General features: G+C 37.8%; 1 protein-coding gene across 23 annotated transcripts in view; it reads left to right on the top strand.

Moving 5' to 3' along the window:
- BPTF (bromodomain PHD finger transcription factor) overlaps nt 1-13,255 on the top strand; it is a 145,002-nt gene that overhangs the window by 100,791 nt on the left and 30,956 nt on the right. For 11 of the 23 annotated variants that reach the window (XM_026512443.4, XM_026512444.4, XM_026512438.4 and 8 more), the window contains 8 exons: nt 66-194; nt 3,056-3,206; nt 3,515-3,638; nt 5,779-6,025; nt 6,384-6,545; nt 6,763-6,914; nt 7,838-7,946; nt 12,047-12,264. In XM_026512443.4, coding sequence (XP_026368228.2) covers nt 66-194; nt 3,056-3,206; nt 3,515-3,638; nt 5,779-6,025; nt 6,384-6,545; nt 6,763-6,914; nt 7,838-7,946; nt 12,047-12,264 — 1,292 coding nt within the window. The remainder of the gene's footprint in view (nt 1-65; nt 195-3,055; nt 3,207-3,514; nt 3,639-5,778; nt 6,026-6,383; nt 6,546-6,762; nt 6,915-7,837; nt 7,947-12,046; nt 12,265-13,255) is intronic. The other 12 variants (XM_048225663.2, XM_026512448.4, XM_026512445.4 and 9 more) reach the window with 3 other exon arrangements.

Below are 13,255 nucleotides of genomic sequence, written 5' to 3' on the forward strand. Positions count from 1 at the left end.
TGTACCTTTTTAGTCTCTGAATATTTTAGGTGGTTATTAATACTATGTGGATTAAATCACCATAGAAACATCTGAAACTGAAATCACAACAACAGAGATAATTAAAAGGCGAGATGTTGGTCCTTATGGCATTCGATCTGAATATTGTATCCGGAAAATCATTTGCCCCATTGGAGTTCCAGAAGCACCAAAAGGTAAGGAATACAAAGAATTCTGTTATTTTGTTATTGACCTGTTAACCACATCTTTTACGAATTAAAATTTGATTATAGGGACACCCGGGTGGCTTAGTTGATTAAGCATCTACCTTCGGCTCCGGTCATGATTCCAGGGTCCTGGAATCGAGTTCTGCATTGGGCTCCCTGCTTCTCTCTCTGCTTGCCACTCCCCATTTGTGCGCTCTCTCTCTCTCTCTCTGACAAATAAATAAAATCATGGGGCGCCTGGGTGGCTCAGTCCTTAAGCGTCTGCCTTCGGCTCAGGGCGTGATCCCAGTTCTGGGATCGAGCCCCACATCAGGCTCCTACGCTGGGAGCCTGCTTCTTCCTCTCCCACTCCCCCTGCTTGTGTTCCCTCTCTCGCTGGCTGTCTCTCTCTGTGTCAAGTAAATAAATAAAATCTTTTTAAAAAATAAAATTAAATAAATAAATAAATAAATAAAAATTTGATTATAATTGTTTCCTTAACTCTTTATTCCACTTTTGAAAAAGATATCTTTTCATTACAATCCATTATATATATATATTTTTTTTTATAAAGATTTTATTTATTTTTGTGACAGAGAGACAGCCAGTGAGAGAGGGAACACAGCAGGGGAGTGGGAGAGGAAGAAGCAGGCTCCCAGCAGAGGAGCCCGATGTGGGACTCGATCCCGAAACGCCGGGATCACGCCCTGAGCCGAAGGCAGACGCTTAACGACTGCGCTACCCAGGCGCCCCAATCCATTATATTTTTTTAAATGATATTTAAGTCATAAACCTTAACAGGATTTCACTAGACACACATATCTGTATCCATTGTTCCAAGCACAGGGAGGATACAGAGAATTGTAATAATACCTCTTATAGGGGCACCTGGGTGGCTCAGTTCATTGAGCATCTGACTTGGTTTCAGCTCAGGTCACGATCTGATGGATTGTGGGATCGAGCCCCATGTCAGGCTCTAGCTCAGCAGAAAGTCTGCTTGAAAGATGCTCTTCCTCTGCCCCTCCACCCATTCGTGCTTATGCGTGCACATGAGCGCGTTCTCTCTCTCTCTCTCTCAAAATAAATATAAATAAATCTTAAAAAATAATAATACCTCTTTAGTTAAGATGTGGAGCAGTGATTGACACCAGACTGTCATCTCCAAGAGGGCAGCTATTGAGTCTGTCTAGTTTGTTGTGGTCCTGGCACCTGCTGCAGAATCTGACACATAAGTGGTCACTGAACAGCTGTTGATTCAAGGGTTAAAGCTGTTGTAAAATACTTCAGTTCTCAGGGTAAAAATAATCTAAGAGGCATATAGAGTGATTCGGTAAACATTTATAGAGCAACTACATGATTAAGCCCTAGGCAGCAAATACATGGAAGAAAGAGATTCAGCCCCTATTCTCAAGGAAGCAAAGAAAAGGTTATAGTATTATAATTCTATAACATGACAATCAAAACTGTTAATGCTAAAAAGAGTTCAGTGAGGTGACCAGATTCAAGAGATATAAATAGCTTAAAATCAATAATTTTATTTCATGTGTGCAATAAAAACATTTAGGAAAAAAATCTGTTATGAAATGGGTAAAAAGAGAATGCTTTCCTTAGAAATGTATTATTTAGGGGCGCCTGGGTGGCTCAGTCATTAAGCGTCTGCCTTCGGCTCAGGGCGTGATCCTGGCGTTCTGGGATCGAGCCCCGCATCAGGCTCCTCTGCTGGGAGCCTGCGTCTTCCTCTCTCACTCCCCTGCTTGTGTTCCCTCTCTCTCTGGCTGTCTCTCTCTGTCAAATAAATAAAATCTTTAAGAAGAAAAAAAAAGAAGAAACGTATTATTTAATAATAGAAGCTAATTGTCCCCAAATGTATACAGTTTACATTTTGAAATCTGATTGAATTAATTCAAAAGTTCATCTTGCAGAATAAATGAGAATAGATGTTTTAAAAAGAACCTCAAGAAGGGGTACCCATCCTAGTAGAGGGTGAAAATTAGCATAATTAAAACAGCATTGTCGTGGAGCTGAGACAGCTCAGTTGATGGGCAGAGAAACAGGAACAAGCAGTTTCTGACCTGTCTTCAGTCTTGACCCAGAGCTTTCAAACCACCGCAGTCTCCTTGGATCACATTTCTTTGCCTTTTATCACTTTGGATAACCTAGGTCCTACCGCTGTTTCTGTTTTCTTCGGCTGCTTCCCTGTTCCCTGAACAAATGGGATGGTTCAGTGCTTGCCTGGTCGTACTTTTTATGTTTAAAATCTTACCATTAGGAGATTTTACCTCTACTTAATAGTTTCAGAGTCCTTCTTTACACAGGCAGCTTTCAAATCCCCCTTCTCTGTGCTGTGATGGAAAATGCGCATTGCCAGAGCAGTACATGCCAAGGACACCCAGCCCAACTATGTGGGAGGAATACTCTAGGCTTCTTGAAGGACATGTATCCATGTCGCTGTCTGAAGGATACATTATCGTTAGTCAAGTGAGGCGGGGCGGAGGCTAGGAATAGTGTTACAGGCAGTTGGAATAGGCTGTGTAAAGGCTCATGGGCCTATGGTATCCGGGGCCAGCAAACCTGGCCCATGAGCTTTGACTCGCGTTGACCCGCCACCTGCTTTTGTTAATAAAGTTTTATTGGAACACAGCCATACATACTCATGTATGTATTGTTTCTGGCTCTTTTCATGATACAAAGGCACAGTTGAACAGTTGTAACACAGACCATCTGGTCTGCGTAGTGTAAAGTCTTTACCATCTGGCCCTTTAAGAAAAAGTTTGCCAACTCCTGTTTTTCATGATATAAGAGGAGATGCCAGAAGTACTATAATTTTAGAAGCTATATTTGCTTAAAATGCTCTGATTTCTTTTCCAAAGAAACACCTACACCTCAGAGGAAAGGCCTTCGATCAAGTGCATTGCGGCCAAAGAGACCAGAAACACCCAAGCAGACTGGCCCTGTGATTATTGAAACTTGGGTAGCAGAGGAAGAGTTGGAATTATGGGAGATCAGGGCGTTTGCTGAAAGGTAAGAAAATGGTTAACATGTAATGAGATATTTGAAGCTTAACTTCAGTATATTCTGGTTAATTTTATTTCCCCTCTTGATTTAAAGTGCTAGCTATAGACCGTTTGTTAAAGTCCTGTTTCTAATTTTAATGTGTTTTATCCCTTTGTCACTTTCTAATTCTCTTACATTCAGTCTTTATTTTTAAACCGAAATAATTTGATATCTTTTTATAATATGAAAGTCGACCAGATTTCACTTAATATTTGATACCAGATGTCTAATAGTGTAGTTTCTGATAAAATTCCTCCTTTTTTCTCCCCCTGCAGAGTGGAGAAAGAAAAGGCACAAGCAGTTGAGCAACAGGCTAAGGTTAGTGAACAGAAGAAGGCAGAGGACTTCAAGGCCCAAATGGAGGCTCACCTCAGACAGCAGCGCTTGGCTGTCCAGCAGGTGGGGGAGTTGGTACTAGTCCCACCTGGCAGCAGATTGACATTTTTAGCCAAATTCATGCACACCAAAAGCACAATAATGATATATTCATGTGGTTTTATTTATTTATTATCTCTAGAATTCAATGGGTAAGTTTTTGTTGTTACTGAAGTATTGTTGGCACACAGTGTTACATTAGCTTGAGGTGTTTGTGCGTAATTTTCAAAGATAATGTTTTCTGGGGCGCCTGGGTGGCTCAGCCATTGAGCGTCTGCCTTCGGCTCAGGTCATGATCCCAGGGTACTGGGATCGAGCCCTGCATTGGGCTCCCTGCTCGGTGGGAAGCCTGCTTCTCTCTCTCACATTCCCCTTGCTTGTGTTCCCTCTCTCGCTGTCTATCTCTGTCAAATAAATAAACAAAATCTTAAAAAAAAAATAAAAAATAAAAAGATAATGTTTTCCTGCCAAGTTCCAATCTGTAGTATCTCCGTAGGCTATGAAAAAGCAAGTTGTGCTAAAACGCTAAGAGTATGTTATAATTGAGGATCATAAAGCTACCGATGGTTTCTTTGCATTTCCACACTACAAATAATGTACTATATGTGCCTGAATATTAGTGGCTCACATAAAGGATGATTATCCCTTTTTTCTCTTGAGAAAATACTATAAAAGTTTTTATCCAACTTAAATATGTAAACGTTTAGGATATAGGTGAAATCGATAAAGGTCTAATTACAATATCACTAACTTAGTTACCCGTAAGTATATAAAAATTGCATATTATATCAACCAGAATATTCCTTTCAAACTCCTTTTTCCTCTCACATTTTATAAAACATTCCTTTACATTTTTATGCATCTTTTACTTTGGTGTACTCTCCCTTACATCAAAGTTTGAGATAACAACACCCTTGGATTTTTTCATGTCTGTCCGTCCATTCAGAGAAAAACCAGATAGTTGTTTTGTTTTTCATTTTGTGGATGTGCTTTGTCATCTCTATAGTGAAACCTAGTGTTTTACTTTTAAAAATTTATTTAAAATGCTTATTTACAAATATAGTCAACATTTCCAATTTTGAAGGCATACCCTGAGGAAATAGCTACTAAGTCTGTGTTCAGTTTGTCTCCCCCCCCCTTTTTTTTAACTGATTCAGTCAGATGACATCTCTAAGTATCCAAAACTAAAATCCTTTTCTTCTGAGGAACGAGAAACTATGTAAAATACCTCACATTATATTCAGGTGTATAGGGTGTGTACAGAAGCCATCCTCTATAGATTGGCTATGATGTCACTGGTGAGCAGTTTTCAATGGCAGGAGATAGGTCAGCATTACAATTTTGTCTTAGTACACATCTCAGCCCCACCATTAACTAGCTCTGTCCAGGCCAGTTACACAATCTCTCTGAGTCTCAGTTTTGTCATCTTTAAGTTACAATACGAGTAACTTTTTTGGGTTGGTCTGAGCATTAAATAAGATAATGATGATAAAGCATTCGCCACCAGGTGTGAAATCAGTGCCTCCTCTTGTTCTTACATGTGGAAGCTTACGTCATCATGTTGGTACGGTCAGGAAATATTAACAATCTACGATAAAAGATATACAAATTATCTTTAAAAACCCCGTAGTCTGATCACATTATCCCTCGCTGCATAAAATGGTCTAAAATATTTTTCTGTAAGAATGTTTGAGCTGGGTAGTGCAAGAAGTTTAGAAAATGTGTTTTATTATAATTTTCAGCTTGCTTGCTTACCTGTTTATCAACTTGAATAGGGATTATTTAAATATTGACATGTTTTTCATAATTGGAGTAGTTAACATTACAGTAAACCAGAAACCTTTTAAAGTTCTTATCATTTGCTCTGTGCTCTAAATTCTGCCACCAAGCAGCAAGGTATTCCTGTCTCCAGTAAGATTACCCATGTCTCTTTTTATTTGCAGTCTGAAAGCTTGGACAGGCTGTGATTTAGAGTTATAAAAATATTGCCTTCTTCAGGAAATTAAATTTAAAGGCAAATTTATAGGGACATATTTTCAGAAATATTTTAGAAATTTGACGCAGTTTCTTAGATTTGGAGAAATTAGGGCTGGACTTCTTGTAGAATGGTATTGTTTTTATTTAAACTGTTTTTGTTCATGTTTTCTCTCCTTGGCTTTTCTAGAAACGATTGGAACAGCAGAAGCCTACAGTAATTGCAGCTTCCACCACTTCCCCAACAAACAGTACAACTAGTACCATTTCTCCAGCACAAAAAGTTATGGTGGCCCCCATAAGTGGCTCAGTTACAACTGGAACTAAAATGGTACTCACTACTAAAGTTGGATCTCCAGCTACAGTAACATTCCAGCAAAACAAGAACTTCCATCAGACCTTTGCTACGTGGGTTAAGCAAGGCCAGTCAAATTCAGGTACACAACAGTTATTAAAGAAAAGATTACTTTCATTCATGGAAAAGAAATTTCATTCCTTTACTGAAATGAAACATTTCTTTAGAAAATTGTGTTTCTTCTGCAGCTGGTTGAGCAAACAAGCTGCAACAATTGGTTTGTTACAAATAATATTCATAATTATTACATTAGCGAAACTCCTCTCTTACATTATTTCACTTTCAACATTTACATAGTTCACTTACTTTGAGTGGAGAGGAATGTTTGTCTTAAAAATACAAAATGAGCCACATTTCATGCATTGGTGCCCTTCCTATAAGTCACTACGTTGCTGGTTATTTTAAATCTAAAGCTTATTAAATGTCTTATACCCCATTAGCCACCAGCACAGCTGCCACATCTGCTACAACCATTGCCAGCACAGGTCAGACGTTCCAAATTACAGGCAATCCAGTCACTATGGCAGGAAAAGTAATTACCAAACTGCCACTTCCTGCAAACAGCAAGATTGTCGCTGTAAATGTGCCAGCAACACAAGGAGGTAAGGGAAATGTGAAGAGTTTTAATTCACATTTGCCAGATCATACTGTCGCCATTATTTTTCATTTCCTTTTCACTGATTTCAGTCCTCGGATCTCACATTCTATGTAGCCCACTATAAAACCCTGCCACACGTAGTTTCTCCTCAGAAACCCAGCAACACCTGATGCATTTTATTAAAGGGGCAGTTGTTAATGACTTCTTCATCTTTTTTTAAGGCGTTGTTCAAGTACAGCAGAAAGTCCTGGGTATCATTCCATCAAGTACAGGTACAAGTCAGCAGACCTTTACTTCATTCCAGCCCAGGACAGCAACAGTCACAATTAGGCCCAATACCTCAGGCTCTGGAGGAACCACAACCACTTCACAAGTAAGAATTCTTTACGGGCTTATTTTGTTTTAAAGTGTTAAGCACACTAAGTGGAAGTTTTAGAACTGCCTTTTCCAGGATTAATCCAGCTTCTAATTTTCCTTTGCCTTTTACTTAATCTTTGACAAAGTACTGATTTTTTTAAAAAGCCTTCTATATTTCTAAGGATAAATCATATGTGAAATGTTAATTTTTAACATTTAATTAATAGCATATTCGTATATGTTATGAATCATCATAAATGCTTTCTAGGATTTTGTAAAGAAAATTCCTTCATATGAAACATTGGGCAGCATTAGAGCCCCCAGGGAAACTTGCTGTGCAGCTAACAAGTGGAATGAAAATAGAATCCATGGCATTATAACTAGTTTGTTATCAGCTGGTATGCACACATATCAGATACATCATTTCTTTGGCTCTAGTATCATGGAAAAGATTTGAAGTTTTGTAGACTCGAAAATGTTCTGAACCTAATTGTAAAACTGAAAATAATATGCTCTGTAGTCTCTTCTCTAAAACTGTGAAAGAACATTGGGTTTCCAATCTTACTATTATATTCTGTGGGTGACAGATATGTATTGGACCTCAGGGAAAATAGGACTCAACATTTTCCTGTGAGCGGCCATGGTGGTTATAGAACAGCGCTTCACTGGGTCTTGTCCCTCCCTTCTAGTCTGCAAAACTATACTTGGTATCAGTGACCAGGAATTTCATATGCTCTCATTTCAATTAAATTTTCTCCCCTCAGAATTCCATCTTTATTCTGATGCTTAATGTAATTTAAGATGTAATGTCCAAGAGCTTTTGTCATTTCTGTAGCCCTGTATATCAATAGAGAATGTTTAAAGATCTGTGTTCTAAGTCCATCATGCTTTTAGTCTTTTAAAAACATTTTAATTCATTGTCCTTTGTGTCATTTGTAGGTAATCACAGGGCCTCAGATCCGCCCTGGTATGACGGTGATTAGAACACCACTCCAACAGTCAACACTAGGAAAGGCAATTATCCGAACACCTGTGATGGTACAGCCAGGTATTCATCCCTCCAGCATTTTCATTTTACATGTAAACAAGTCTAGGAAATCTGTAATACTCTGTATTTGCCACTCTACATACTAAAAAAATACCGATTTTGAACGAATACTTCAAAGCATACTAAATTTCTAATCCATTGTGGGGTACATCCATATTACTTCATTTCTGGCATTTCCAATAAGGCAAAAAAACTGAACAGAGCAAAAGTCAATGATTTTTACATTGTCTTAAAGATAAAAAGTTGCGATGAAGATGCAATTTGGAATCTTTAAGAACCAAGTAAGGGGCACCTGACTGGCTCATTGGTGGAGCATGCGATTCTTGATCTTGGGGTTGGTTGTAGGTTCGAGCCCCACGTTACTTAAAAGAGATTAAGAGATTACTTAAAAATAAGTTGTTTTTTTTTTTACAGAACCAAATAAGATTTCATTTGAGTGTTTAAAGTTGAAACTATTTGATATCACATACATAGGGTCAGGCAGATTATCAAGTAGCAGCTGAGTCATGCTGCCAAAGCTGGACTCAGAGGCAAATTTATTTAATAAATATTTGAGTACCTACTCCAGGCAGTTGAAATACGCTGGAGGATAAAACAGACCAAAAACCCATATTCTTAAGTCTTTAATCAGTAGTTAGAAAAATATATAAAACAAGTCTTAAAGAAAACAGAAGGAAGTAGAATAAAAATACAAGTAATAATTAGAAAACAGAGAAGGGCGGGTGCCTGGCTTGTTTGGTCAATAGAGTGTGTGACTCTTGATCTGGGAGTTGAGAGTTCAAGCCCCATGTTGGGTATAGACATTACTTAAAAATAAAATCTTTTAAAAAAAGAGAGAAAAGGGAAAATGTTATTAAGATAAACCATTCTTTTGCAAGTCTGATCTTGAGAAATGGGAACAAAATGCTAGTTTACAAAATTACTGAGAAAGTGCTATAAAAATAGAATGAACTTTTTTTTTAAGATTTTATGTGTTAGAAAGAAAGAGAACGCAAGCAGAGGGAGAGCGACAAGCAGACTCCCCGCTGAGCAGGGAGACTGACGCAGAGCTAGATCCCAGGACCCCAAGGTTATGACCTGAGCCAAAGTCAAATGCTTAACCAACTGAGCCACTCAGGAGCCTCTAGAGTGAACTTTTTTTAATCAAAAGAGAATTGTGTATAGGAACCCATGTAGTAAGACCTTGGAAAATTCTCACTCCCCATACTCAGGAACTTAATCTATTTAAATAATGACGCATAAGTATATACTATGCTTATAAGTTTCAAGTCTCAATGACTCGTATCAAGGAAAGAAGTTTGGAAAGTTGCCATAGTATTTCCTACAAAAAATTCCAGACCTCATGGTTTTATGGGTAAAATTCTTTTAAATGATTAGAAAGCAACTTTTCTTATAAAAAAAAGTTCCAGGGCATAGGGGAAAGAAAAAATTAAATCTTTTCCATTTATTTTACAGTTTTAGCACAGTTCTAATATGAAATAAAGCACTGTTTTGTTTTTTTTTTTATTAAATAAAGGCAATTTTCTAAAGTCTAAACAGGATTTACCCTAGAAAAGAAAGCATGCTCCATTATTTCACTTAATGCTGCAGGGACAATTGATAAAATTTAGTATCTATTACTATTTAAAAATAGCTCTCAGGTAACTAAAGGGAACAATAAAAGTAATGTAAAGGAGAAAAAAAAATTATAGGGCAAATGGTAATATACTTACAAAACTGAAAATTTGTTAATTGCAAGATCTATAGAGCCTTTGTTCCGTATTGCCTTATGTAGCTTGAATTATGTGTTTGACTTGCATATGTGAATCCGTAGTTATACATATGAGTGTGTCTCATGTGTCAAAGAAAAGCAAGATGGCCAGTGGGTCCGGTGGGGCCCAGTGAAGATGTAGAAGATTCCTAGGAGTTGTGGCCAGAGAGGTGGAGGGTGGGTGGGTGTGTGTAGTGTGTCTCTGATCATGTGCAGATCAGCTTATCCTATTCCTATCACCACACTAGCCTTTCCCAAAATGGAATCCACAGATTTCCTGGATGTAATAAGAAAAATTTTTTAATTTTTGAATTTACATTTTGGTGATAATCTCAAAATAAATTAACATGTACATGTTGGGGATCATCTGAATGAGCAGCCCCAACCCTTTAATCCATCTGTGTTTATGATGGCATCATATCAGTACCAGGGTATCAACTAAAGTAATTGTTCATGCATTGTTCCTCAAACTGCAGTGCAAGGACATAATGTGGGGTCCAGAAGTTCTCAAATTAAAGCACTTGACTTCATATGATATACTTTTTTTTGGTCCATCTTAAGAATAAATGGGAGAGACTGAGGAAAGTTTAGAAGATAGAGTAATGATGGAAAATGTGTACTGCTGCTTGTTAGAGCATGTTGTACACCGCCCGAATTAGCACTGTGACACCAAAGGAAACGAGACCAGTAGAAGCAATTAAAGAGGCATTACAGGTGAGAATTTGCATTGTGACAGTGGTGTCATTTTGAATTAGGAAGGGAAGACTGGACTTACAGCAAATGATACTGGAATAATCAGTTTATAGTTTTGGTGGGGGTAGACCTCTGCCAACACATACCATGACTAAGAATGTACTTGAGAAGATATATCTGATTAGAGAATACAGGAAAACTTTAAAAGAAATAATTAAAGCCAGAACAAGAAAAAATACACACATACATATTGAAAAAACCCCACAAAACTGAGATTTAAAAGAAGAAATAAAAGGCAAAATGCGAAGCAGGAAGAATATATAATTGTAATTTATAACTTTAATCTGTAAAAAGCACCTATAAATAGGAAAAGAAAAGAAATGAGAAGAGTGTGGAGAGAGAATTCACAGATGAAGCATAATGACTTGACACAGATTTAGATGCTGACCCTCTATAGTAGTTGAAGAAATTCAGAGACCATGATGCTCTCACATCATTTCTGATTGCTGGAATATTGTACTTTAGTGATAGTACCTAGGGTTGGCAAGGGTTCAGTGAAATAGAAACTCAGTGATTGTGAGAGTATGGGTTGGTATAGCCTCTCTAAAATTCAATTTAGTACTGTGTTCCTATTAGAATATTGGGGGAAGTTTATTTTAAGGAAATAACTAGAAGTGTACAAAAATTTATAAACAGGGATTTCACAATAGCATTATTTTAAAAAAGATAGAAGGAGAAGGTATTCTGAATGTCAAAAGATTTTCAGTGTTATACATATGCAATGTTATACATAACCACCACTCATTAAAAGAAATATCTGTGTATATGTACAATGGGAAAAAACAGGAAATGAGTCTAAAACTTCAGAAATGTGATGGCATTTACTAATTAATAATGAATTGGGACATCATAAAGGTAAAATTAGCTACCAAATAATTACTCTTAGCAACTATTCCACAAGGGAAAAATTCCACCTGTTTTTTCTTCTAGTTTCAGCAAGTTAAATGAGAAGTGAAAGTTCTTAGAAGACTATAGAGCCACTCTAATTTAAATTCATTCAGTAGATCTTGAACAATGAACTATGGAAGTATTCTTTGAGCATTTTGCCCTGATATGGAGGATAAAGTGATCCTTGACCTCGTGGTTCTCCCAAACTGTCTGGTGAAGAGCTAAGAGAAAAGCTCATTTATAAACATAATTGGTTCAAAATAGTCCTATTCTGTTTGTTATGTTTAAAACTCATATGAAATTCATATGAATTCATTATGTATTAGATTATCTTCTTATTTTAAATATTCCTGAGGAAAGGCAGCCTTCTAAAGTGGCTTTTTATATGTATTTTTTTTTTTCGGTCTTCCCTATTGTCATTTTAGCTTCAGACTCGTGGGAGGAATATTGATTGTGTTTTCACTCTACTGCAGATAGCAAGAACTGGGGAAAGGGTGTCAGTGAGCCGAGCGAAAACAGGTTCACTGACAGCCAGGCGGGACTCTGGGTGGGGGTATATGTCTCAGTGCATCATCCTTGGACTGACAGTATCACGTAGGTGTTTTTGAAAATTGAAAAGTATATGTTCATCTGACATGTTGAACAATATTTCAACTCAAAATACTGCATAAGGACGTGTAAGCCTTCATCGCGTTTGCTGTGTGTGTAGGTGCTCCTCAGCAAGTGGTGACTCAGATCATCAGAGGGCAGCCCGTCTCCACCGCCATCTCCGCCCCTAGTGCTGTTTCCTCAGCACCTGGGCAGAAAGGATTAACTTCAGGAACATCCAGCACAAATCTGCAGTCTTCAACCTCACAGTCCCCTCGCCCCCAACAGGGACAGGTGAAGCTTACCATGGCTCAGCTCACTCAGTTAACACAGGGCCATGTAAGTAATGCAACTTCATTTCAACCTTTTTTAAAGTTTTTCAACTTAGTTAACATTCTTCATTTTAACTTTAGAGGTGATCATCTATTTATTCTTGCAGTAAGTTTAAAAACATGTACTTAAGGCATCTGGGTGACTCAGTCGGTTAAGCATCCAGCTCTTGGTTTTGGCTCAGGTCACGATCTCAAGGTCATGAGATTGGTTCCCTGGGTCAGGCTCCATGCTGAGCAGGGAGTCTGCTTGAGATTCTCTCTCTCCTCCCTCTGCCCCTCCGCCTGCTTTCTCTCTCTCAAATACATCTTTTTAAAAAAACCAAAACCATGTACTTATTCTCAAAAGTTTATAATGCACTTTTTAAAGAAATGGCTGCTTCCTAGAGTCGAACAAAAATGCTTCTAAAGGGCGAGATGTAATAAATTTCAGTTGTCTAGAGTCCTTAGACTGTAAACTAAAACAGCCAGATGGATAATCTTTTTAACTACCAAAACGTTACTAGTTGACCGATTTCCGTGGGAGAAATAAAATTTGAATTACGTAAGTTGCTTTCTTGTAAGATTCAATATTATTATCAGTTCTTCTAGTAGTAATCAGTAGATTGAATGCAGTTCCTATAAAAATCCCAAGAGATTTTTTTGTGGAACTTAAAAATTTATGTGGAAGTGGAGAGGAGAAAGAATAACTATAACACTTTTGAAGAACAGGAGGCTTTGCCCTATGTGATAACCTGATACCAAAACTTCTCACAATGCCTCACTCATTAATACAGAAAGGTACAGACAACAAGGATTGATAGACCAGTAGCACAGCAGAGAATGCAGAAAGTGACCATATGTGGGCACTTATTCTACCACAGAGGTGTCATTACATGTCACTGAGAAAAGGACAGATTGTTCAGTAAATGGTGTTGGGACAATTGATTTTATATGGGAAGCTATGAAACTAGGCCACTACCTCACTCATAAACTCAATACCAGGAGGATAAAAGTCCTAC

The sequence above is a fragment of the Ursus arctos genome, unplaced genomic scaffold (assembly GCF_023065955.2).
Source record: "Ursus arctos isolate Adak ecotype North America unplaced genomic scaffold, UrsArc2.0 scaffold_24, whole genome shotgun sequence".
In the NCBI taxonomy this organism is placed as follows: Eukaryota; Metazoa; Chordata; class Mammalia; order Carnivora; family Ursidae; genus Ursus; species Ursus arctos.